Below are 26,772 nucleotides of genomic sequence, written 5' to 3' on the forward strand. Positions count from 1 at the left end.
TTTCTTTTATCTCTGGCTTCTTTTTTCCACACTACCTTCATAACAAAATATTAAGTATAATGTCTTGCAAAAGCTTGATTATGAGGTCTTGAAACCCGTTTAGTATCACGGAGGAAAAGCTTTCCAGGTCTTGAATATGAATTACATTTACTTCTTAATTACTTTTCAATTGGTTCATCATGGAAGTTTTCATCAGTTTCTCTTATTTATTTCTCGCTTCTGCTATCATGTACAGCAGAAGTGGGAAAGTGAGGTTTGGTGCTTTCATGAATCACAGAGAAAGCACCAAACTTTAAAGTTTGTTTACACAGTGAGATGCAAGATCTAACATATCAGCTGAACAGATAAAACACTATTAACTCGCACTGTAAACTCATCAGGAAAACACTAATAAAATTTGCCTCGCTCTTTAGTCCCTTGCTTTATTCCGTTATAGTTTTTTTGGAGGCTGTTTTTATTTTGAATTTTTAAAAATAAAAAACGAAAAGCAGGTTTTGTTTTTATAACGTCAATTAAAAAAGAAACTCACTGACTAAAACTCAGAATAAGGTAATTGTATAATGCTTTACTCTCAGCAGGGAATCAAAAAGTTGTTTTCCCCAACTGTACTTTGCCATGGTAGTGTGCTGCTCCTGAGCTTGCTCTGTTTAAATAATAAATTGATCCATATAACACCACAAACTGACTGATTATCTGGAAATGCCCTTTCATTATTTCTAGAAAATCACTTAGACCTTATTGTGCAGATAAAAGCATTCCTAGTTTTTAGAGATGTTCTCACTTTACGCTGAGCATCAAAGAGACGTGTTCTCAGCAACTGAGACTTGGTCCTTGTGTCATTTTGTTATCTTGGCAGCAATTTTAAAGATATTTGACCATTCTGTAAGCTTTGATTTGCGACGTAGAGCACGAAAACTTTTCACTTTGGATAAAAATGACAACGACAGGGGTTGCACATTGTTTTTGACATGTGCGTCTTTTCAGAATTGACAGTAGTGCAGGTGTAGTCTAAAAAAGTGTTTAGTAATAGTTTTGTGCTAATGAGGACATCAGTATGAGACAGTACAATCTCTATTTTCTTAAGTTTTGGTACAAAATTTGCATAGATAAGTAAAAATGCCCTGATCCTCAAATATAGCTTACACTTCTAGCATAAACTGTCTGCAGATTGTCTTGTAAAGTGACCAGCGTTACGTTTTATGGTAAAGTGGGTAAGTAAAGTGACCAGCACTGACAAACCTATTATGTACAGTCAGAGATTAGCAGCATTCATCTGAACAGCCTCGTTTTCCTTTCTGTCTGCCTTTATTTTGGCTTCTTGCATCCATGCCTGTCAAGGCAACATGACATCAAAACCTGAAATTTGCCTGATGGCAATCTCTACACGTCATTGTTTTGGCACAAGCATATGCATATCATGCAGTGTTTTAAGGACTGTATCCTTGCTGTGGTGGGCGGGTGAGTCTAACTAAGAAGAATGTGGGCCTGGATCAGCCTTTCACTCTGATTGCTCTGTGAACTGGATTAGGAGGAGAAGAGCGCAATGAATATAAACAATATACACAAGCTTCTTACCTGAAGCACAGGCTGCATTGTTCTGTTGAAAACTTGATACTTTGTGTCCTTGAACCTTTGTATTAGCTTCTTCTGTGCTGATTTTACTTTTTTAATCTGGCAGGTGTTATGTAAGTAATAGTTGTTCACTGTGTGTGTTTTTTGTGTTTTAAAGAAGGCCAGAGTCTTATTATAGCACAGAGATGAATATCTTTGTCTGGCCCTGTTCCTCTTGCCCTTCCCTCCTCTCTCACACACTCTTGCTGAATACTTCTCTCTTTCTCTCCCCTTTTCTTTAGGTTTTGTAAACTGAGAAGCCTTAGTCTGTCAAATAACGCTCTGTCTGAGTTTCCTCTGGCCCTGTGTGACATCACCTCCCTCACGGAGCTAAACCTGTCTGGAAATCGTCTCTCCTCCGTGCCTGCAGAAGTAGGAACAATGCACAAGTAAGTAAATGACGATCCAAGGTTTGCAGTTTCATAAGAATGAAGCCTAAAATGGGATGTGTCCTCACTGACCTGCATTTTGCTGACAGAGACATCAGTTTGGAGTTGTTGTTGTTAGTACCATTACGGTACATCAGCGTTGATTAATCCATCTCTCTATTGAGCGAACAGCTGGCTGTGCACCAGACTTCTGTCGTAGAAATCTAGAGGTGTTGTCCAAGTGCCCATAGTACACAGTGACACTAACAGTGTCTCTGTGTGATGTGGGAGCTTGGAGTTTCTGCGCATATGCTGGCTTTTTTTTTTTCCTTTTGAAATTTTCTAGGAATTTCAAAAGGCAAAACACAATTTTTATGTCTAACTTGGAATCGGGGCGTTTATTTGGAAACAGTATTTTACTTTTAATGTAAAATACTCAGCTATGTTCCATAACTGAATATAAAGTAATATTTAAAAGTTCCAAATTAAGCTTGTTTATACTTACAGACAAGTCAGTACAAAAATGTCAGAGTCCTGTTTAGTGTCTGAAGTCTTTTCTTAACACTATATTTGCAAATATGTTTTTTACACACAGTATCTGTATTACAGTTTTTCTCAAATGTTAAAACACAAAAGCCAATCCTGTAACCCAAATGACCAGTAGTCTAAACACATTTACTAAATGTAGCCACCATATTCCAGTACCATAAACACATGTCACATGAAGACACAATTCACAAAACACAACCCTCTGTACTCATAAATCTAAACACATTTTTCCTTGCTAAAACACATGTTGCAAAACAACTCTGCTCATATTCTCAAATGAAAGCCCATGTGATGCAAAATGCTTGCCACAGTCACCAATCTTTGAACACAGGGAACACACCTGGCGTCATTCACTACACACAATGACTCAAAATTGAAGACACTTGTTGCTAATGCTGTACCCTCATGTAAAAGCAAGTTCAGAGTGCACAGTATGCTGAAGATTCCAAACAAACACAATGGATGAAGGCAGAGTCAGGGGAAGAGGAATTTGATGCAGAGGAGGGAGAAGAGCTGGCCCTGGAAGAAGAGGAGCAGGCCAATGAGGAAGAGGATTTCAAATGAGAGGAGGAAGAGGAGCGACCAACGAGGAAGAGGAGAAGGCCAACATGGGAGAGGAGAAGGTCCAGGAGGGAGAGCAAGACAACCTCGCACCATCATTACGGACGAGATGCGAGCAACAGCTCAGCGACATGATGCCGCACAGTGATTGTGGTGTGTGTGTGGTGTGAATAACGTAAATAAAAAAACTTCACACCCTGTTCATGTTTTCAAGATTACTGTTGTGTGCAATAGATTCTGTTTTTGCATTGAGTTGTGTTACAGTAGTGTACGTACATGCAGGATTTTCTATAGATTTATACTACTCATATGAAACTCACAAATCTAAATGCCTAATCCTCTGCAGGGATCTACGACGATCCGTTACTGTATAGTTTCTAAAATATGCATTGGCAGTTATGAACCAAAGAACCTTCTCACAAATTGAGCATTGTGTTTTCAATTGTTTTGCTGTAGTGTGTAATGCTGTGTATAGTGTTTACAGTTTTGACAGCTTCGAGCTGCTCTCTTGGTGTGGGAGTTTGAGTTTTGCAGTGGGAAGGTGTGGTTGTGTTTATGTAGCTTTAGAGAAGGGTGTTGTGTTTGGACATTGGGGGACCTGGTGGTAACGTTTGTGACATGTGTTTTAGCATTTGAGAAAAACTGTAATTACGACTAAATGCCCTTCCCTCTGTTTGGCTCTGGCCAGCCTGCAGACTCTTCTCCTGGACGGTAACCTTCTGAGTTCACTGCCTGTGGAGCTGGGCTCTCTGGAGGGCTTGACCTACCTCGGCTTATCCTTCAATTGTTTCAGCTGTGTGCCCCCTGTCCTAGAGAAACTTGGAGGGATGGAGAGACTCTGTCTGGCAGGGAACAAGCTCTCTGTCCTGGACTTGGCTGGCCTGCAGTGGCTGTCTGCTCGCTACATAGATCTCAGGTAAAAATGTCCGTGCAGTAGCTTACATTTTTAGAATTGCCAATGACAAATACTGCAGTTCTGCATGACTCCCCTTTCATGTTTGGTGGTCTTTGAAATGGCAACAAAGGTTTAATTTAGCCTTTTGAAGTACAAAATAAAGACGGAGACAGTGAAGGAAGGGAACCTGTCGGTTAATTATTTTGGTCAGTCGTACTACGAATGCCTAACAACTTCTTCTCAGGTTCTGAAATGTGAAACGGGTCAGAGGTTAAAGTGTTTGCTTCTTCTGGTCCTTTCTTCCCTCTTCCTTTACTTCCCCCTTCTCTGTTCCTCTCTGTGCTGTATGCCTCGAACAGGCTGAACCAGCTTCAGAAGGCGACAGTGGCAGATGTGGAGCAGCTGGCCCACATTGTTCATCTGGACCTGAGGGATACAGGTCTAGACGAGCTGGATGTCAGCTCTCTCTGCAAGCTGGAGCTCCTCCGCTGTGACAGAAACACTCTTGCCCTCCTCAGAGTCTGTGGCCACGCCCTCAAGAGCCTGCATGCTGCACACAACAGTACGACCACTTAATTTTTTCTAGAGAGATATTAAATCCAGAAAGACGTTCGTGCCATAAAGAGTTGTGTTATGATTTTAGAGCTGAAGCAGCTGGAGGTGCATCCTGTTCCAGAGAATCTGACTGTGCTGGATTTATCCTGGTATAAAAACTAAGAATACTTCACTGTCCTATTTACAATCTAGAAGAACAGAACATGTGCTTGTTGTAAGCTGAGTGCTGACTCTGTTTGTTTTCCTAAAGGAACAAGCTGGGATGTGTCCCCAACTGGGTGTGGGAGAGCAGCAGACTGGAAGTGCTGGACATCAGCCATAACTGTGTCACTGAGCTGCCTGTACGGTGAGCATCGCACAGACACATGATTCTTATGCTTTTCATGAAAGAACAGGTGGGGAAATGACAAAAATCAAAGTGAGGGAAAGCAGCTTGGACGTAACAGCTGATAATAATGCATCATTGGAACTTACTTGATCTTCAATGTGCCTGTGGTAAGGTTCTTAAAATATATTAAATTACATTTAAAAAGACTTAAGAACCAAGCTTGCAAAAATTAAACTAAACTGAAGAAAGTTATTACTGAAAATAAAAACTAATGAAAAAATACAAAACTACATCTCTTTCAGGCAGTTCTTTTTTTCAAATCGTGAAACTGTATGATATTGATTGATTAATTGTATGAGGGATATCACCTAACATTTTTAGCTACAATTTAAACGTGCCCCTTAAATGTATCACATACAATAATCATAAAGTTACTGTTTAGAAAGGAGGACAGCTAAAAGGATCCACTGACTACATGTGTCTGTGTGTCTGTGCACGTTACTTTGTTTAAAACGTGGCTGTGCAGAATGAGGAATTGTGGGTTGCAGTTTTCTTTTCATCCAAACCACATGAGTGGCTAGAGCCTTTATCACAGGAAACCAAAGATATCAAAATGATGCATTTAAATAAAGCGCCTTGAGCTTTTCTGTGAGAACCAGTTTACATTTTTGCCGATTGGAATTCTCAAAATTTGGAAGTTTTAACTTTTAAAAAAAATTGTCAGCTCCAATTTTACACCTCTTCAGGGGCCTGTGTTAGGGTTAAAACATGTTTTTAAAGTTTCTAATTAGAATTATATTAGATTAGTTATTTTGCACTTATTTGTGATGATTGCAATTATGGGTAAATATGGCATTATTATCAGTGAATGTCTTCACACAGGTAGCAAAACAAACGTACGTGTGTGTGTGTGTGTGTGTGTGTGTGTGCCTCTCCACATACAGAGTGGAGTAGGCAGCAGTCACAGTGTGAACACTGTGCTTTCAGCCATAATATGAGAACTGCTCATCAGGTCTGGCCTAAAATCACCACTTCATTTATTCAGACCTAGAGCAACACACCTGCCAAGTGTTAAGCAGATCTTATGAATAGTTGTTGAGATGGGTGAAAAACGGATGAACAGACAGATTTTCTTTCATTCGTATGATGTAATCCTGCATTCACAATCACAGTTATTTGGGTTCATTCATGCTTGATGATAGTTTCCAGCAACATGAATCTCAAGCATAGATTAATTGAATACAAAGTGAACTCATTGAACCTCCATGGGAAATCAGATGGTGCTCAGCATGGTGGTCCCACTAACAGATGTACAGCACACACACTGAGTTGGCTGTGCTGTTTGTGTTTAGGCTGCTGTCCAGTGGGAGCCTGAGAAAGCTGCTGGCAGGCTGGAACGATGTGTGTCAGCTGGATGAGAGGCTGGAGCGATCACAGCTAGAAGTCCTGGACCTCCAACACAACCATCTAACTGAGCTCCCACACAACTTGTTCATCAAAGCGCAGAGGTGGACACATCTTTTTCTTCCCTCCTTTTGTTCTTTTCTTGTGTGTTTCTTCCCATCAGCATGTATCCGTTATTTATCTTGTACTAAATTTGTACCCTCTGTTGGAAATTCCTCCCAGCCTGCGATACCTAAATGTGTCGGCCAATAAGCTGGAGAACCTCCCTGCAGCCAGCCTATCAGAGGATGCCTTCAGCAGCCTACAAGAGCTCTACGTGACCAATAACAGCTTGACTGACAAGTGCATCTCTCTTCTGACTGGACACGGCCACCTCAGAGTGCTTCACCTCGCCTACAACCAGCTGCAAACCTTCACTGCCAGGTGAAATACTGCACCTGATATAAACTGAGCTTTAAAATGTGACCATAAAGGCTTCTTTACATCTGGACATGTTAGATTTAACTGTAGGGTTCCTTTATCATTTCCGCTCCACTATCCTCACTCACTCCACCTCTAACCACCAATTCCCACATTCCTTTGCTTTTACAAGGTGTTCTATTCCTAAGTAAATGGTACACATCCTTCATCATCCTGTATAAAATCTGAGCCTTGGTGCAGGTCATGATTACTCCTTTTTACCTCCACGTCCTGCAGTAAACTAGCTCGACTGGAGCAGCTGGAGGAGCTGGATTTGAGTGGCAACAGGCTGAGAGCGGTGCCCACGACCATTCTCAACTGTCAGCGCCTGCACACGCTCTCTGCCCACTCCAACTGTATCAGCGCCTTCCCTGAAGTCCTCCAGCTGCCTGAGATTAAGGTAAATCTTAACTTAACTCTTTTTCACCTAGTAATAGGGAGGTAGCTGTAGTGTACTAATGCCACTCACTGAATTAATGCTTACCTGCCAGAAGTATTATTTGAGAGGAGGAGGTAGCTGTGGTAATGCTAATGCTGGATAGATTATCCAGCGTTACAGAACAGAAACAAAGAGAAAATAAAAGAAATGCAAAAAGAAAATTGAATTTATGCAGTTTATAAAACAAATTGGAAAAAGATGATAAATTAGACAAAAACACTTAATTTAACCTGACTCGTGTGCACATGTCAGGACTGACACTGTGTTTCTCTTCAGTGTGTTGATCTGAGCTGCAATGAGTTGACTGAGGTGACTCTGCCAGAGATCCTTCCTTCAAAACTCCAGGAGCTCGACCTCACAGGAAATCCTCGACTCAGCCTCGACCACAAGAGCCTGGAACACCTGAAGTATGACTCACTCGCATAAACACACCACCACCTGAGCTTGGGAATAAAAGAGCAACTGCCTGACCTGTCCTGTTCTCCCTCTCTCTGTAGTAATATCCGATGTCTGAGGGTGGATCCTTCACCTTCAGCTCCTTGTGTGAGTGAGAGCCAAGGAGTCCCTGCAGTCTGGAGTCATGGCTACACGGAGGCCTCTGGAGTGAAAAACAAGTCAGTCTTTCTTTGATGCTTCAGCCTTTTTTGTTTTGTTTTTTATGCCCCATCTCTGGCTTTGTGTCATTGTTCTTGTTCTAAACTGCCTCCTTCTTGCTGTTCTCAGGTTGTGTGTGGCTGCTCTGGCTCTGGACAGCTTCTGCGGCATTCATGAAGCTCTGTATGGAGTTTTTGATGGAGACAGGAATGTCGAGGTGCCTTATCTGCTGCAGTGCACCATGGGAGATGTGCTCGCAGAGGAACTTCAGAGGGGCCAGAGGCAAGAGGACTACATCATCAACACTTTCCTCACCATGCAAAGGTAAACACTGACCTCCAAACGATGTGTGATTTGGAAGGAAAACAGCCTCACCTCACTCAGGATGTTGTGTGCCCATCTCCTGCAGGAAACTGGGCACAGCAGGCCAGAGGATGGGCGGGTCAGCAGCTCTGTGTCACATCAGACATGACCCGGTAGCGTCCAGTGAGCATGGTGGCTGCTTCACTCTGAAAACTGCCAACGTTGGCAGGTGCCAGGCTGTTTTGTGCCGAGATGGCAAAGCTATGCAACTTTCACACATCCACACTGTCAAAGACGAGGCCGAGTACCAGAGGGTTCGGCAGCATAACGCTATTATCACTGAGGTAACGACACGTTTCATATGCTGCACAAAGTGCTGAAACAAGTCCATTTATCGACACCTGTGATTCTCACTTCCAGCTCCATATTTGTATTTTTGGACTCTAATAGAGTTGTTTTGCATATTTGAAACTTTAGCCATGGTTAATATGAGCAGCCAGAATTTGCATGCTTATAGTATATAAATGGATAATAGAAAATAAGAAAAAAGGCAGATTTTGGCCATTTAATGGAGCTAAATATTGTCTGGCTTAAGCTGTTCTCTGTCTTAAACCACACCAGTTTTTGGACTACTGATGGGGCGAATCTATTCACAGACTGTTTTGTAATGTTTTTTAAAATAACTGACAGTAAACTGTATTCAATTCATTTAGTTTGGTGAGACCAACAATATAGAGCACACAAATACTGAATCTAAACAGACAAAAAGAAAAATTAACTTTGGAACAAGAGAATATTGGTTTTGTTTTACAGCTTGTTACTGAAACAGTCAGCAGTCCGTTTTCAACCCTACAAAACCATAAATAAATGTCATTATTGTCGAGTTTTTTCCAGGGGGGAAATACAAATGCTTCTGTTTGTCCTTTTCCTCCCTGCAGGATAACAAAGTGAGCGGCGTAACAGACTCCACCAGGATTATGGGTTACTCCTTCCTCTGCCCATCAGTGACACCTCACCCCCATGTTTCCACGGTGGCGCTTACCCCGCAGGACGAGTTTTTTCTCCTGGGCAGCCGGAGACTGTGGGACATGTTGTCGCCCAGTGAGGCGGTGGAGGCGGTAAGGAACTTACCAGATGCTCTGGCTGCTGCAAAGAAGCTGGTGACTCTGGCTCAGAGCTACGGCTGCTCTGATAGCCTCAGTGCCGTCATTGTGAAGCTCAGCATCACTGAAGAATGCTGCTGCTTCTGCGAGCCGCCACCGCCACCACCCAGCCCTGGCCCGGCAACTCAGCCCGGTTTACATCCTTATTCGGGAAGCAGTGATGGCAGCATTCCGCTGCCACAGCCGCCGCCCACCTCCTCAGCAACAGTGAGTGAGTTGAGCAGCGAGTTGAGCACATCTGAGATGAGCAGCGAGGTGGGATCAACGGCGTCCTCGGAGGAACCGCTGCCGCAGGCTGAACCCCCAACCTCTCACCCGAACCTCCCGGGGCGAGCTGGCACGCACAGACCCGCCTGTAGGGGGAGCAGCTTCCACAGGCAGTTCTCTGGAGCACTGTCTGATAACGGGCTTGACAGCGAGGACGAGGAGCCCATCGCTGGTGTCTTCTCCAACGGTAGCCGTGTGGAGGTGGAAGCTGACGTCCACTGTCTCTTACGACACAACTGTGCTCAGTCTCAGCAAAGCACAGACAGCCCTCCCCCTGTCACGCTGCAGAGTGAGTCTTTGCCTCTGGCCTTCCCTTCCCCATCTGCCTCCCCCGTCCCGCCCTCCTCTCCCTACCTCGGTGGGGAGGCTCGGTCAGGAACTCTGGGCCGGAAGGCTCGAGGTAATGGCTCTGTGGCCTGTCAAGGCAGGAACCAGGACCTCATTGAGGAGGCTGCCGATGCTCCTGTCAAGAAGCAGGGGGGCTACTTCAACGCCCCTGCCCAGCCAGACCCCGATGATCAGCTCATCATTCCCCCGGAGCTGGAAGAAGAAGTCCGGCAGATCATCCAACAACAGCAACAGCAGCTACAGACACACAGCCAGCAAGCACACAACTACCAGAATCCTGCAGACTACTTCCTCACACCCCTCTGACAGCTGCTCTCCACAACTGGAGTCAGTCTGTTTCACACAAGACCACAGAGTCTGTGAACGAGCTCAGCATTAAGTTCACTCAAGACCTCAGAATACTCTGACCCGGCTTTGACACTGTTTCCTTACAGCTTTTGTTTTGTTTACTTCACCTTGAAACCAATGAAACTTTTCTAACACTCATGTTGATGAAATGTTCACCTGTAAATTCATTTGTTCCACATCTTTGATTTGAAGCACTTTGCTTTGTGTTAGCCTCATTGATTTTATGTTCACTGGTACTTAGAGTCGGACCTGTCTGTTTTTGTCTTAGAGCAGACTGTTTCTCTCCTTGCTCGCCATGGCTGATGGCCTTACAGTTACTGGGGTTAGCAAAACGGTTGGACTAACTCCCTTAGGAGTTGAATACTTTTAAGTGACCTCGTCACTGAAGCGTGCTAATGTTCTCTGAGAGAAAAGATGATTATTTGTGAAGGCTGATATTCCAGATGTTTGTTTTTCGGGGTGTGCAGAGTCTAGTGGTGCTGCAGTGGCTACATGCTGATCAGTGGTTGACAGCTTAATGAATGTTCTCAAAACAGTGTTACAGTTTTCAGCAAACCGCACAAGAGAGCTACTTTTGCTATATAATAAAGTTTTCAGATAACCAAAACATGTCGGACTTGGGTTTATCTGTTAAAATCTTGCTCATTCAGAACCATCCACACAGTATCACTTTTATGTTTTTATGTAATAAGATTAAAACACATCTGCTTCTCGAACTTCCGGTTGTCACCTGCATACAGTCCACACATGCTCACTCATTTCTTTTAATTAATTTAACGTGTGTATGTGTATAGCTGCACTGAGAAGGTGAAATGATTGTATTTCCAGAATTCAACTTGTAGTGCATTTCTTCTACAAGCCTTATTCACCTAATTTCTCTCTCTCACACAAACATACACACACACACACACACACGCACGCTTACAGTTAGGGCAGGCCAATATGGCCAAAAATATTTATCATGATATATATTTGAAAATTTGCGATAACGATATAACTGACTACATTGACGCGAGGCAAAATACTTTACAACTCCACAACTTTATTAGTGCAAAAAAAACCCCATCAGTGTATTTTCACTTAATCAAGCAGCTGTTTTTTTTTATGTGCATTTAAAGCTATATAAAAATGTATCAGTGCAAATGCAAATTCCTTGCTGACTAAAGGCATTTCCAGTGGAAATTGGCTCACATATCCTGAGCATAACGATGTATAATATCCACAAAACTTAAAGTCACAATACGGTAATATTATGTTGAAGCACAGTACATATTACTCCGCCGAGGCTCCTGTCTACGGTAGCTGTAATGTAGTGATGTGCGATACCACTGATTTCCTTTCCGATCCCTAACCCTTCTTTTCCGATAACGACGGCCCGCTTGCATGTTCTACTGAAAATTGTGCTTTGGTGAGTATCTGACGGACGAAAGCCAAACCAGTTCCACACCACTGAAGTTTCAGCATTTTTACAAACAAATTCTGGTTCATCCGTTTCATTCAACGATCTGCTTCCGCCCTTCTCATTCTCCGTCGCCACCATGCTTTTTCCGCCATGTGCGTATGAAAACAAAGGCACTGCGCATGCGCGTTTTACCCATATTCTATCGCGATCTTTCATTTTATCATTGCCTAACATTATACCGGTATTACCGTGAACGGTATTATATGGCCCAGCCCTACTTGCAATGCTTTTATATTCATTTTCTTACATTTACACACCGATGCATTGGGGTCACTCAGGATTCAGTATCTTGCCCAAGGATACATGGTCACCGTGTATTTGAAGATTAAGTCAATAATTGTCTAGAGGTGAAATGACTTTTACTGTTGTCTACCACATTTTTTCCTTCATTTTTAAAGATGGAAAATGCTCCTCACGATTTTTTTATTAGATATATAATTTAGATATTTAATTGTTAATAGCTTTATATATTTTTTTTTTCATCACGTCCCTTTGCTGACAACACAGGAAATTGGAGCAGGAGAACATTTGCTTGTCCATCAGTTTCCTGTCAGCTAATTATTTCAGTCTGATATTTAAAATAAGTTATCTGCAGCCTTATTATTATTATCATCATTATTATTATCTTAAAACAGGTATGTTGGCAGAGCTGAGCAACCAGAATATCCAAACTTAAAAGAGCATAACCAAAAGAAGAAATTTGTTAGTGCTGCTGTGATGATCAGGCTGTCTAAAATGGTAAATTTAGAAGTCAGGTCATTTTATCACTCTGGGGAATTTTGACAAGTTTGTGTTGTCAGCGCAGTTACATCACTGCTGTCCTTTTGTATGTGTGCGCTCCACTGTGTGACAGCAGTGATGTCATGGCTGGCACAGAACAGGGGAACACAAACAGCAGGACAGGCGCTCAGACTTCTGTTGCCCCCTAATGACAGTCGATCCAGCTTTTAAATGGAATCATAGTCTGTTTAATTACAGTAGATAAAATGCTGCAAACTGGTAGAAAAAAAAAAACATTAAGCAGTGTACATGTTACTATTAGAAAACTATCTCCAACAGTAAAACAGGCCATTTGAAGATTTACTCAGCGATTTAACTTACACAAGCCGGTCATGTTCAGCATTACCTGAGATAACTGACACATTTGAGAACAAAGTTACATTTGGATAGAAGATTTTTTTTTTTTTTTTAAAAGACACATACAAAAACTTCTACATAAAAATTGACAAAAATGAGAGGGAATGTGCATAAAAAGCCAACATAATACATTTCATTTTCTGAGCTAACTAACAATATGTGGGGCTGATGAATGATGGCTGAGTCTTCACTTTATTTTCTAGTTCTCTCCATAAGTGGAAAAGCTTTAATATTCATCCATGTATTACAGTGCCTGAGGGAACGACATTAAATTCACTAAGTACTAGGCAGGTTTAGTTGTCATACATTAGTTTTAGTGTTCAACTGTACTGTTTTAATCCCAAATGTATTCTAGCTATGCAAGATTTTTCTTTTTTTTTTATCCAACTAAGCCACAGCAGCACATTAGTGCTACCTCACTGTACTGTTTATGTCCCCTGATCCACAGTCACTTTTGGGCAGTAACACAGAAGTAGTTTATACTACAAAGTAGCTGTGTCCATGTGGAGACGATGAAGAGTTGTAAGTTTAAATGTTTCCTGTGATCCGTCTGTCAGTCTTACACATTTGGAGCCAATCCTCTTTGAATCAGTTCAGATGTCATTGTAGCAGAAACTAAAGTGTCCCCTTAACCACAGTACACAAGTCTCCCTCACACAGATGTGGTCTCGGCCCACAGCGGAGCCCTCTGTGGGTTGTTCCGATCCTGCTTTTTCTCCTCTTCCCGCCGCTTTTGTTCCTGTAGGTAACGCTTCACGTGCTGAATGGTCTGGAAAGTGAGCACTGTGCCAGCAATGTACAGAATGGCGGTGATGAGTCCGAACAGAGCCACAGCTGCATCGGCCCCACTCACGTTACAGTTCATCCAGGTGTAGCCGTTCCGCGAATACAGAATCTCCCGCTGCTTGCACACATCTGTGGAGTTGACTTTGATCATGAAGTGCAGGTAGAGGCCGACAGCCACCACATACACCACTGCGCCCACCGCCTGAAAGACCAGCGCTCCAAACAGGAGCTTTCGCGACATCCGGTGGGGGGGTTTGTTCCCAGACACCACAAACAGCAGTGAGACTATTCCAAAGGTGAGGCTGAAGGGGATGCCGCCATAGATGCTTGGTGCCCTCATTTGGTTATACTGCATGTCTAGTTCTCGTAGCTTCTGCAGCTCAGTACCCTCAAAGTTGATGTTGGAGTTGAGGTTGAAGCCGCCCATGCTGGCTGCCGAGGACATTCCCGACGTAACCATCTGAGCTGCGACCACACAGATGAGGACCAGGGCGTTGGTCAGCACAGCGCAGATCAGGATGATACCTTTGTCAGCACATAGAACAGGCATTTGAGTTCATTTTACAGAAAAATCAATCTTTCAAATCATTTAAAAAATAAAAAAAAACAAAAAAAAAAACAGCACCAGCGTTTTGTGGTGAGGCGTCCTGATTTTTTTTATTTTTTTTGCCTCATATGATCATTAATTAAATATCTAAGTTTGGAAGTGGTGCGCAGACACATACAGTTTAGGGCTACATTTGATTCAGCTCTTGGCACTGAAACCAATTTAAATCAAATTTTAAAAATACTCAAAATAACCCAACAACAAAAATAACAAACAAGTCTGTCCCTACAGTCACCAAATGTGTTTAATAAGAAATGTCATGAATAGTTGCTACAAACCATCCTAGAGGTTTGTGCTTGGGTGAAATCTTATAATTTAATTATTCAATTACTTAGCACCAGTCATCAGGTATCTGTGCTGTTGTCTGTTTGTGAATCAAGCCTACCAGCAAAAACTCATAACATTAACACTGCCATCACCGTGTCTATGGTCACTTATTCCTCAAAAAGAAAAACAACAACAACGAGGGTCAGGGTGAGAGGCTCAGTCTAAAACCAATATGTGATGTCCATCTTTTATATATAGGATTTCTCAGCTACCGCTACTCCCTCACTTTGAGCTTTAAGTATTTCAAAATGTTGCACTGAAGCTTTTTACTCTACATGTTAGAATTGATTTATAGATGTTAATGCTCACTTTTAAAATATGTCTGTGTGTAGCTCCAAGCTATAGAGCAGTTTGAGCCAGTTGGCAGTCTTACATTCTCAGGTTCTAAGGGCTGAGGCTTAAATTGAAAAGTCATCATACTTGCTTTTATTCTTCTTCTTACTTGTACTTCTAGTTATTGACATTTGAACTTTTTAGCTTCCTGATTTTTTCTCCCGAGTACTGAAATTTTTGATCTAAAATCAATAAGCTGTTATGCATCAAATGGGCTTCAGAGAACTATAATGGTGGCACTTAGACTTTATTTGACTTGAGACCTAACTTCAGCTGTACATTTGAGGTCTTTATTAGTGTTCTCACAGGAGAAAACTAATCTGTGAGGCTCTGATTTCAAGTTCCCAGCTTCCCAGAATAGTGTTCCTCTGCCTAACCTCTGAAAACAAAGTTGAGTAAACACATGAAAACCGGTCAGTGCAGTTTTCATAGAAAGAATGAAGTACACTGAAACTCAAGGCCGCCAGTTTTATTTCACACATACAGTACTGTGCAGAGCTCTTGAGCAACTCCTCATTTCGTCATACTTTGCTTCCAAGAAGCCAGACTTTCTCTAAATGTTTAACCTGGCATCCACATACGTGGACATCACACTTTGGGTTGTCTCGACCAAAATACTAAATTTTGCTCTACAAGGGCCTGATATCCACATACAGGGACGTTATACTACGAATGTCCTGATATGTGGATCTCATTTTTCTCAGAAAAAAAAAAAAATCACGTCATTCTTTGTTCAGGTCTTAGGAGGTTAAAGTGCTCTTGGGCAATAGTTTCCAGGGGCTTTCGGAAGGTATTTCAAAGTTGTTGGTTTTGGGGGTGGGGGGGGGTTTAAGTTGGACATTAACATACCACAGGAATGCTTTTTATAGAAAGAAACCATTTCTTTAGTTCAATCTATTACAAATTTGATTACAATTTTACAGACATATAATAGTATATAATAGTATATAATAGTCAATATTTGTGCTCAACAAAATATTGACTTTCAAGCTCATTAGATTTGTACAAACTGGTTTCGTCTTATATACTGTATTTCCATATACACTTCTGGACATGTTTCAATAAATCACTGTTGTTTTTTCCAAGCAAACTATAAAGAGTTGAGGCTTTTGCACAGTACTGGACATCCTGACCTACCTCTTCTGGAGCAAATGTAGTTCCATTTGGAGTCACTGTGATTCACTCGTTCCCGTGCATGACTTGGATGTGAGTCAGCTTCTCGGGGGTAATATGGGGGTGATGAGGAGGACCTGAAAAAGATAACAATGAAGGAAATCATCAACCAACTAATCTGAAACACTGACAGAAAGGCCAATGAGACAGGAACATGTGTTTTTAGCCTTTTTCCGCCTGAGTCCATTTTTCAGACATTTTAAATGTCATAACAAAATTATAAACATGGTTAACTGCAGAAATAGAATATTTTCCCTACTGACAAAATGAATTTAAAACAAGGTGCTTTTAATGCTGTTTTGGAGCTTTCAACAGACCTTTCTACAGCATGTAGTTTCCTCATTTAATTTAATTTCAATTCAGTTTTATTTATACACCCCCAATTCACAACAACAGTTGCTCCAAAGTGCTTTATATTGTTAGGTAGACCCTACAATAATACATGCAGAGAAAAACGCAACAACCATATGACCCCCCTATGAGAAAGCACTTTGGCGACAGTGGGAAGGAAAACTCCCTTTTAATAGGAAGAAACTTTGAGCAGAACTAGACTCAGGGATGTCAGCCAGGTACCAAATTTCCTTCCTTGCTTCTGAGAACAAGACTAATTGTTAATAATTATTGTTATTTTTTAATAGTCTCCAAGTATAACAATAATATAAATCTTTTCTATACTAAAATAGAGTGAATCACAATTTGACAACTACTGTGAAAAGGCAGTAATTAGAAAGATAAGTGAGAAACAATGGTAAAACACATCACAGCAGCCCTGCCCTGCAGCCTGGATCCTCACCAGTTTGCCTACAGAGCAAACCGGTCCACAGAAGACGCTGTAGCCACAGCACTCCATGCTGCCGTAACACAACTGGAAGAGCATGGGAGCTATGTGCGAATGCTTTTCGTGGATTACTGCTCAGCTTTTAACATCATCCTTCCACACAAACTGGTGGCCAAGCTATAAGACCTGGGGCTTCTTTACAACACCTGCATGTGGATCAACAGCTTCCTCTCGGGCCGTAGACAGAGAGTCAGAGTTGGCCATCACACATCCTCAGCCCTAAATCTCAGCACTGGCTCACCCCAGGGCTGTGTGCTTAGTCCACTGCTCTACTCTCTCTACACACACGACTGCACTCCTCTCCACCAGAGCAACCTCTTTGTGAAATTTGCAGACGACACCACCGTGGTGGGGCTCATTTCCAGGGATGACGAGTCTGCATACAGAGACAAGGTGGAGCAGCTGTCATTATCGTGTAAGGCCAATAACCTCCTCCTCAACACTTCAAAAACCAAAGAACTCATAATAGACTTCAGAAGGAAAAAGGCAGAGACCCAACCACTATTCATTAATAGGGACTGTGTAGAAAGGGTGGCAAGCTTCCGCTTCCTGGGAGTCAACATAGAGGAGAACCTTTCCTGGAGTGCGAACACCTCCGAGCTGCTGAGAAAGGCCCAACAGAGACTGTACTTCCTGAGAATTCTCAGAAGGAATAACATCACACAGAGACTGCTGGTGTCCTTCTACAGAGCCACCATTGAGAGTGTTCTAACCTGTTGCATATGCATCTGGTACACTAGCTGCACAGTGGCTCAGAGGAAAGCACTCCAAGGGATCATTAACACTGCCCAAAAGATCACTGGCTGCCCTTTCCCCACACTGGAAGATCTACACCCGCTGTCTTAAAAAAGCCCAAAACATCATAAAAGATACCTCACATCCTGGCCACTCCCTGTTTGAACTGTTGCCCTCAGGCAGACGGTACAGAGCAATCAGTGTAAGGACTAATAGGCTCAAACAGCTTTTATCCAACTGCAACAAAAAAAAAAAAATACTGCTACAAAAAAAATGCCAATCACGCCACTCTTGTATTAATCTGTGTGCTGACTGAAGCATGTATGTGGGAATGTATGTGAATGTTTGTTGATACTTCTTATTAGCACTTTAAGTATTCCATTTATTTTATTATTGAATTTTGTTTTATTTATATGTTGATATCGTTAGGGATGATGCAATGATCGGGGACCATTTTTAATTTCGTTGTACCTGTGACAATGACAATAAAGATTCTGAAAACAAGTCCTGATACACTGCCAAATATGAACTCTGGATTCAGTACTGGAATTCAGATTTTTATGGCACCAGTGGACAAAGTACTCAGAAAAAAAAAGGAACAAAGCAATATAACAATAATGAATTACAAGTCAGTGTTCCTCTGAAAACCTTACATCTCTGAGGCTTGAACCATGAGTAAATTGGGGATTGCTTTACTAATACAATAATATACTGTAATGAAACCAGCAAGTGAGAATTGAGAGCAGCATTGGGTTGTACTCTGATGTAACCAGAAGCAAAAGATTCATCAATTATAACAAGACTGCAAACTCTAACTCACAGTAGAGCCCATAGGGATTAATAAAGTCTGGTCCATGACCAAAAGAAAAATTCTTTCAGGTTCTTGGACTGGGCTCAACAAAGTTTGGAAAAGTGGGTTAAAGTCATTTTAAACAAAACGTTTCCAAACTTCAGAATGAACACGTCTAAGCTTGTCCAGTTTCCTATTAAGGTCAGTTTGAATGTTTCTGAGCTGGTTATAAAAAAAAAACAACAAAAAAAAACAAAAACGTTTTTATGATTTTTTGTTGTTGTTAAATATTTGTGCAGACGTACAACAAAATATCAATCCTCTGTTGCTTCTGGGGCTCCCCTTGCCACATTCATAGTGGTAGAAGTAGAAAAGACTGAGGGCAGCTGCAACTTTTTCTACAGTGTCCTTCATTACTCACAGGCTACATGTTATCTTTTGATGAAAAGACATGTAAATAATTGTGCTAACAGTACAGCTTACATTTTTTCACTAATAAGGACAAGACTACAACATTCATTTTGACGCAAGAAGTCTGAGGGTCACAATTGTAACGCTTAACCCCCCCAAAAAAAACAAACATTAAACAAGTGAATAATCAAATTATTACAATAACATCTCATAATTTAATTTAAATGGACATCTTTACATGTCTATTCAAAAGCAAAAGAGTCAAAGGGATATTTTCTGTCTGTACAAATACAAGAATTATTATGAAAATGTCTTTTTTTTGTTTAAGAATTTCCCAAGTGCTGTTAAAAAGAGCAAGGAATTTTGAAAGAGTTTTTCCAAACATCCTGGTTTTATTTGGAACACTTGCAATATTTTAAATAGAAATACAGAAAGATTTATTTCACAAAAATACAAAACGTACCAGGATCAAAATTATTAGCTCCCCTTGGTACTATCAGTCATATCAGTCATTTCAGTCATTTCCTTTTTGCTAGATAACAGCATGCAGTTGTTTGTAGTAGTCTAAGGAGCTTGGAAAGAAAAGCATCTGGACTTCTTTAAGTTGCTTGAAGACGTTTCACCTCTCATCCGAGAAGCTTCTTCAGTCTGCTGAGCCATCCCAGCTCATTCTTTATTGGTGAATCTCTCAAGCTCTTCCAGATTTGTTGGTCTTCAGTTCACCACACAGATTTTCAATTAGATTCAACTCAGGGCTTTATGCAGGCCAGTCAGTAACATTCACTTGAGTCTTCCGGAGGTAGATCTTCACAGTAGTGAATTATATTTTGGGTCAATGTTGTGTTAGAGAACAAAGCCACGACCCAGATCCAGTTTTGTTGATGTTTGAGGATTTCTTTGGAAATTTTCATTATATCCTTCTTTCCTCATGATTCCTTCCACCTTGACTAGACTCCCAGTTCCAGATGCACCGAAGCATCCCCACAGCTTAACACTTGCACCACTGTGATTCTTTGGGTTTTATGCCATCTTTATCTTTCTTTCATCAGGTTTCCCCAGCATACTTCAGTCTGGCTTAAAGGTGTATCTTCTGCAGAAGTTTAGTTTTTCTTGATCTGCAACCTGCCAGTCCATTCCGCTGCAGGGTTCTACTGATCGTCTTCTTTGAGCTTAAAATTCCCAGCTTGGTCTTTACTAGTCTTTTACTAGTGTTGGCAGTTGTTCCGAGCCCTTCACACAGATCTCTCACTATTTTTTCTTCCAGATTCTTTGAAGTCGCTCACTTCATACCTCTGCCAGGCTTGTTCTGTACTGTGTGGCTCTCTCTGAATTTCATATTTTTCACTGCATTCTTGACACTTGGAAACACTGTGATAACTTTGTAAATCCATCTGCTCCTTACTGAACATTCACTTTTTTCCCCTCAAGTTTAAACTGATTTCTTTTGTTTTTTGCACTATGCTTACAACTCACACTCTGGCTGAAGTTTAAAGTGGACAGTAAGTCTCAGTTTTAATGATTTTATATGTTTTGAGAATTATACAGTTAAAGCACATCATTGCACAGCAGAGGTTTGTGCTGCAGTTCAAAGGTCAGTGTTTCAGGGGGCAAACAATATTGACCCTGGTTATTGTTGTTTTGTTTCTTGAGATAATTATGTGACCGTGTGTCACAAATAGGTATAATCTATGCTTTCTCAAGAAATCTAGTATGTTTAAAAATGCTGTGTTGAAAATTCACTCCATTAAAAAAAAAAAAAAACACTGATAGAGGGGGGTTAATAATGTTATCCTCATCTGTATGTTATATTGCTTGATAAATATGGAGCGAGAGTGACATTTATTTTGTGTATGTCAGTATGTAGGCTGATACTGTTTTAACACATGTAAAACGTGATGTTTGATACAAACAAGTATTTTAATTTTTAAATGTCAATACAGACAAACAAGGTGTCCCTGATATGCCGTCCATGTTTACAATCTTTTACCCAGCAACACCTATGTCAACATGGTTGTTCTCTAAAGTACTACTGATGGAGATTTAAATCCAGATTTAGGGAGGAAAAAAACACTGTGCATTCAAAAAGCATCTCCCTTATCTGAAAACTTGTTTTGTCCTTGGGAATTTCTGCAGAAATGAAGTACCTGCGCTTCTTCCACGGTCAGAGAGAATCCTAATGAGGGTGTGCGGAATAAGTGTATTTAGTTTCTGATCTGAGGAATTACATGGTGAGACAACTGCCCCAGTCGCCCTCACTTCACAGTCTGGGTTTAAAACAACGGTGAACGCAGTGCGCACCTGTTGGATGGTGTTGACCGGTCGCCATTGTGCTGCCGGTGGTCTCCGTTCCTCTCCCGGTGCCCCCGGTTTGATCGCGGCTGCTGGCTCATTCCTGCTGACGGAAAGTGGCACACTTAAACACAAAAACGACGTTTGAAAAGCACGAAAACTGTCCCGCATACTACAGGATGAAACGTATGACTCTAGAGGTTTTTATTTATCTTCTTTAACAGGAAAAAGAAAAGAACAAAAAGAAAACGCTTTAATGTTTTAGCTCCTGTTGGCATGGAAATATAGCCTACAACTGACGTAGAGTCCCCCCAAAGTGAAAATTATGAAAACTACTAACAAATGAAAACTAGGCTAAGAAAGCGTGTAATTTTACATGAAAGCTTAAATTTCCCGTCAAGCACCCGAAGAGCAGGTACTACTTCCAAACCAAAGCCAAGCTTGTGCGATACGTCAGCAAAGTAGCCAAAATGTCTGATTCAATTAGCGTTATCAAAGACAAACTTACTGTAATGTCGATAAAAAACACTTCAGACTGAAACAGCATTACTGAATCCAAATATAGTTATTCTGTCTGCTGTCAGAATCCAGGTAGCAACAACTCCACCCTACGAGGCGGAGGCGGAAGAGGAACTAACAGGTGAACAGAAGAGTTTCTGGTATGAGGTCAAAGCTACTACGAGCTTCGTGCGCCGTCAGTCCCGTCTCTCACGCCACAGAAGCCTCTGTTTACTCACTGTTTGAGGGGGTGTTGTTGGCCTTTCATTACCAGCACGCTGCAGCGGTGACGTCGAGCGGCACACCATTGGCCAAAAGCTGTCGTCTCCATCTACGTGTACGTACGTAGATCTGCCAGAAGGGGGCACTAAACGATCTGTTTTTACACTGCACAAGATATCAGACTATACATTATAATGCACAAAAAAGAAATAAAGGCACTTTTGCAACAGTTATTTACACAGTTTGAATTAAGCGTAGACTATGTGGGCAATTTAACTTTGCTTACCATTTAAAAATATCACTGTGTTCTCACACACCATTGTTTTCATCATCTTTTAGTAATAAAACATTTAAAAATAAATAGAAAATCAGAAAGTGTCATATTGTGGCCCTAAAATGTGGTGTGTGCGTTCTGATTTCTTGATTTTTCTCCTAATATCTTCATTTTACACCTAAAATAATAATTCAAACTTTAGCATTTATTGTTTCAGGCTTTGACACGGGTATAACCTTAGTACGAGGTTTCAAGAATGATCATCAAGCACCAATGAAGCTCTAACTCAGTTGCATTTCCAGCTGAGCAAGTGTGAAAGAATTCAAAGAATTTAGTTAGTGGCCAGAGGACTGTTTTTAACACAGTGTTGTCTCTGAATTTGCCTCACCTGCTGTAATTGAATTGAAAGCATTGACAACCTCTTTTCATATCTTAATAATAGGATGCTTTTTATCACACATGATTGAGTATCACATACACGCACACACTCAGACACACATCTTCTTTATGCACCATTTTCTATTTGTGGTTTGTTTAGTTTTTGTCTAATTGTTTGGTTTTATCATGTTTTCTGTCCTGCATTTTCATTTTCAGCATGAAAGGGTTCAGTGGCCAGCTACATGCTGACAGCACCAGGTCATTTTTCATAGGCCTGAAGGTCATCCAGGTTCCCATATGAACAAAGCCTCAATTAGTCATGGTAAGATGGCTGTTTTGAATCACAGTTTCAAAACATCTGCACTTCATATGATTGAACAGTGTCCACATGTCCGTATCAAGAATACCAATTTTGCAGCAGTGCGTGAGTTGATGCTGGTGGAGCAGTTTCAGAGTTTTTCCTAATATACAGTGTTGGGAAGGTTACTTTTAAAATGTATTCCATTACAGAATAAAGAATACATGCCCCAAAATGTATTCTGTAACGTATTCAGTTACGTTACTCAATGACAGTAACGTATTCTGAATACTTTGGATTTCTTAATATATTATCATGCTTTTTACAACAACATGAATGTCCTATTGCTGTGTGATTTATTAGTATTACTGAAGGTCCGCGACTCCGAACTGTAGTAAAGGGACCTCTGACTAATACGGCGGGGTCCCTGTCGGCTCGTAGCCGAAAAATAGCTTTACTTTGTTGTCTGGGTCAACTTTTCTTGCGAGAGACAGAGAGAGGCGTTGAAAGACTGCTGCAACGGAGCTTATTGTTTCAGAGGAAAACACGAACACGGTGTACAGTCGAGTCTTAACAGCTTACTTACAACTGGGCTCGTCAGGCACTCTTCTTGGCTGCAGTGGTTATTATTATATTTACATGCTTCCAGCTCCCGTTTTTCCTCGACGACAGCTCGTACCTTTTTCTCCCTCCTCGCGCTCACAGACACATAACGTGTATGGCAGTCCATTCTCCCTGCAGCACGGACTACACTGCCCATGATGCTACATTCTTTAGAGCTATGCTTGTAGCATTCTGCCTGTTAGCTTAGCACAACAACAACAACAACAACGAAAAGGCGCTCTCTCACCCAGGAAACACACAGTCGCAGAGAGAGAGAGCGTCGCCCTGTAACCATGGCAACCGTAACGCTGCCGCCTGGAACTACAGAACGTAGCTGTCAAACAAAACCCAAACAGTCCTGACCCGCGACAGAATGAAACAGGAAAGTACTGCAGTGTATTCCATTTATTTCAACAAAGTAACTGTATTCTGAATACCACCTTTTTAAACTGTAACTGTAACGGAATACAGTTACTCATATTTTGTATTCTAAATACATAACGGCGGTACATGTATTCCGTTACTCCCCAACACTGCTAATATATATAAGTAGCTTTATCAAGCATGACATCAGATTCCCCTGAAAAGGCAGTTAACAAATCTGCTTCCACGTGCAAAATAACCAGATGAAAGTTTTAACTCTTTATCTCCACAGGGAGTGTCAATAACAGGGAAGACTGGATCAACACACAATTACTATGCTGCATGATTGTAGTGATTCACAGTTTCTCATTTTTTCCAGTGTCTTGCCTCTGAGTTGGTGTCATGTTTGCTTGTGAAACAGGTGGAGTAGTGACAGGTCATGGAAAGAACAGAGTCAAACCCAGCTGCTGGCACATTTAGTAGCTGTTTATAATGCATTTCCAGTGAAATACATTCATTTCATCATGGGTGTGACAGCCCTTTGCCTTGGCCAGGCCTTCTGTGTTTTCCTCTGTTCCTTTGTGTTGTCTTGCAGGTTCCTGGTAGGCGGGGTTAATCAGTGTAACTGGGAACAACTGGCCAGTCTCCCTGGAGCACTTGTGAGCTGGGTGCTCTTGACTTTTTTCTTCATTGAAGCCAGTAACAGGGTATTTGTTTGGTTGGCTTTGCCTTGATTTTTTAAGGTTTTATATTTTACAACACTAATAATACTTATAATCAGTGTTGGTCAAGTTACTTGAAAAAAGTCATTAGTAACTAATTGCTGATTACTTCCCCAAAAAAGTAATCCTGTTACTTTACTGATTACTTATTTTCAAAAGTAATTAATTACTTAGTTACTTAATTACTTTTAAAAACACAATTTACAACCTGAATAGGTGATAAAGCAATAGATGTTTCAGCCCAATTCTACTTTTTCTACATAATCCATCATACAAAAAGGTAATCAAATGGAAAAGACCCTTTTTAAAACTTGTTTTATTAGTTTTAATCTTTTAACTTTATGCATCAAGCAAAAATTTAATTATATGCAACATTCTCTGACTGGAAGAAATTTGTTTAATATTTAAACCTATTTTCTGCACATTCCAGCACATAAAATATATATTTTTTGTGTTTACACTCACTCTTTCAAATGGATGTAAAAGTAAAACACAGCAGAAAATAAATAAAGTCAAAGACTAGCGGTCCTTTTGCTCTATTTTCACCTGTAAAGTAGGAGTGGGGTAGGCGGAGGTTTAGCCTTACCCAAACAAAGAAGACTAGAATAGAATAGAATAGAATCAATTCCTTGGGGAGGTTCCCTTAGGGAGATTATGTTTCAGAAATTGACTATGCAATTGTATATGACGACTGCTTATGGGCTAAAAAGCAGAACCTGCAAAATAACCTAAATTTAGTTTAGAGGGAAACAAACAGGGGCAAGTGTAATATTTATAAAAGTGTGACCTAAATGCTAAATTTACTGTTCTTATATGGTGCTTTTCTACTCCATGAGCACTCAAAGCACTTTGAAAAACTTACCTCATTTGCACAAGCACTTTTGTCTACACACATTCATTCATGCACTGGAGAGCAAGTTAGGGGTTACTTTCTGGCCCAAGGATATTTGGCATGTAGACTAGAGCAGACAGGGATCGAACCACCTTAAGGTTAGTAAGTAACCTTCTCTACCACCTGAGTGCAGGGGCAGATCTAGAAGGGTAGCATGGGGTGGCAAGTGCCACTGGCACACATAATTTGTGCGCCATCTTATTGTTCTCTCATTTTAGTTTGAGTAATATTTTTAAATGGTTGTATAAAATTTTAAAAAAAACAAAACGGGAGGTTGTATTGGCTGCATTTCTGGATAAATAGTTATACATGTTCACAAAATGTGTGCATAAGTTTTCGAAATGTACAATTTGTATTTGCATTTCAAGTTATAAAAATAATTTACTCAACATATCTGTGTGTGTATGTGTGTGTGTGTGTGTGTGTGTGTGGGGGGGGGGTTACAGAAAAAAAAAACTACTACTGGGATTTTAAGTTTTTTGTGTGATTTCAGATCAGTTGTGTTAATACAGTATGTCAATGAAAGAACAAGTAAATTCACACACGTGAGGTTGAGCTTAAAAGAATGATACGAAGGCAAGGGGAAAAATAAAATGAAACAAGTGAAATACAAATGTAAAATCAAAAGGAGTCAAAAATGGACAGTTATATTTTGGACCTGAGAGGGTTAATCCAACAAATCGTGAAAAATTAGGTTTACATTTTTATTCATGACTGTACAGATTTCTGAAATTTTGTGTAAGTTAAGCAACAATCTGTTTTTTTTCTAACAAAAAACAGTGAAAGTTAGACTTGTGTTTGTAAATAAACCGCCCCATGTTGTGTAGCTTTCTGGATTTTATACTTATTGGGCTACATGTTTATTTATTATACCGGCTATACAGCACATAACATCGCATGTTTTATGCAACTAAAGTGTTTAATTATGTTGGCTACAGAAAATAATTGAGTTATAGACTATATTTATATGAAAAAAAAACACGTGTATACTTACTGCATTTGAATCATTTTAACCATATGTAACAAGCTGCATATGTGTTTGGTAAAAAAAAAAAAGGCTTTGATTTTGCCACCCCATTTGATTTCTTTGCCACCCTCATGCCACCCTAAGAAAATTTCTCTGGGTCCGCCCCTGCCTGAGTGACAAACACTGGAATTTTAAATGAGGAGGAATAAGCAATGCATCTACAAAGGAATCATAGCACTTCACTGCTTGTTTTTCATACATTAGTTTGTGTTGCTCCTGACAGAATGCTGGTTATTGCTGAAGCATACTGGCTGGGACTTTGTGTAAAAATTATAGTAGATATTTTAGTACATGACCCTGCCATTGCCTTGTCATAATAGGTTGTCCTGTGCAGTATAACTGCTTCACATCCTACTGACCTCATGAATGCAAACTTAATTATACAGAACCGTGAATGTACTTTTACCAATAAATG

At 40.7% G+C, this 26,772-nt stretch overlaps 2 protein-coding genes across 6 annotated transcripts in view; one reads left to right on the plus strand and one right to left on the minus strand.

Moving 5' to 3' along the window:
- Window positions 1-10,799, plus strand: part of LOC113008964 (PH domain leucine-rich repeat-containing protein phosphatase 1-like) — a 23,973-nt gene extending 13,174 nt beyond the window's left edge. The window contains exons 5-17 of the mRNA XM_026146947.2: window positions 1,854-2,000; window positions 3,778-4,005; window positions 4,344-4,546; window positions 4,628-4,688; window positions 4,790-4,885; window positions 6,220-6,375; window positions 6,494-6,694; window positions 6,968-7,130; window positions 7,446-7,576; window positions 7,667-7,783; window positions 7,893-8,087; window positions 8,173-8,410; window positions 9,005-10,799. Of these exons, the coding sequence (XP_026002732.1) occupies window positions 1,854-2,000; window positions 3,778-4,005; window positions 4,344-4,546; window positions 4,628-4,688; window positions 4,790-4,885; window positions 6,220-6,375; window positions 6,494-6,694; window positions 6,968-7,130; window positions 7,446-7,576; window positions 7,667-7,783; window positions 7,893-8,087; window positions 8,173-8,410; window positions 9,005-10,150 (3,082 nt within the window). The 3' untranslated portion in view covers window positions 10,151-10,799. The remainder of the gene's footprint in view (window positions 1-1,853; window positions 2,001-3,777; window positions 4,006-4,343; window positions 4,547-4,627; window positions 4,689-4,789; window positions 4,886-6,219; window positions 6,376-6,493; window positions 6,695-6,967; window positions 7,131-7,445; window positions 7,577-7,666; window positions 7,784-7,892; window positions 8,088-8,172; window positions 8,411-9,004) is intronic.
- A 1,800-nt stretch (window positions 10,800-12,599) lies between these two features.
- LOC113009627 (MARVEL domain-containing protein 3) lies at window positions 12,600-23,627 on the minus strand. 5 transcript variants are annotated; one of them, XM_080291335.1, is made up of 5 exons: window positions 23,337-23,627; window positions 21,818-21,965; window positions 21,090-21,183; window positions 15,982-16,094; window positions 12,600-14,102 (listed from the first exon to the last, which is right to left on the minus strand). In XM_080291335.1, exons 3-5 carry the CDS (start codon window positions 21,179-21,181, stop codon window positions 13,444-13,446), a joined length of 864 nt encoding a protein of 287 aa, XP_080147461.1. In that variant the 5' UTR covers window positions 21,182-21,183; window positions 21,818-21,965; window positions 23,337-23,627; the 3' UTR covers window positions 12,600-13,443. The 5 variants fall into 5 exon arrangements, with proteins under 5 accessions (XP_080147461.1, XP_026003850.1, XP_026003848.1 ...); XM_026148065.2 differs by lacking the exon at window positions 23,337-23,627 and having other exon boundaries at window positions 21,818-22,900; XM_026148063.2 differs by lacking the exons at window positions 21,818-21,965; window positions 23,337-23,627 and adding an exon at window positions 21,589-21,811.
- Window positions 23,628-26,772: the final 3,145 nt, after the last annotated feature.

Source organism: Astatotilapia calliptera, chromosome 17 (genome assembly GCF_964374335.1).
Source record: "Astatotilapia calliptera chromosome 17, fAstCal68.1, whole genome shotgun sequence".
Lineage (NCBI taxonomy): Eukaryota > Metazoa > Chordata > Actinopteri > Cichliformes > Cichlidae > Astatotilapia > Astatotilapia calliptera.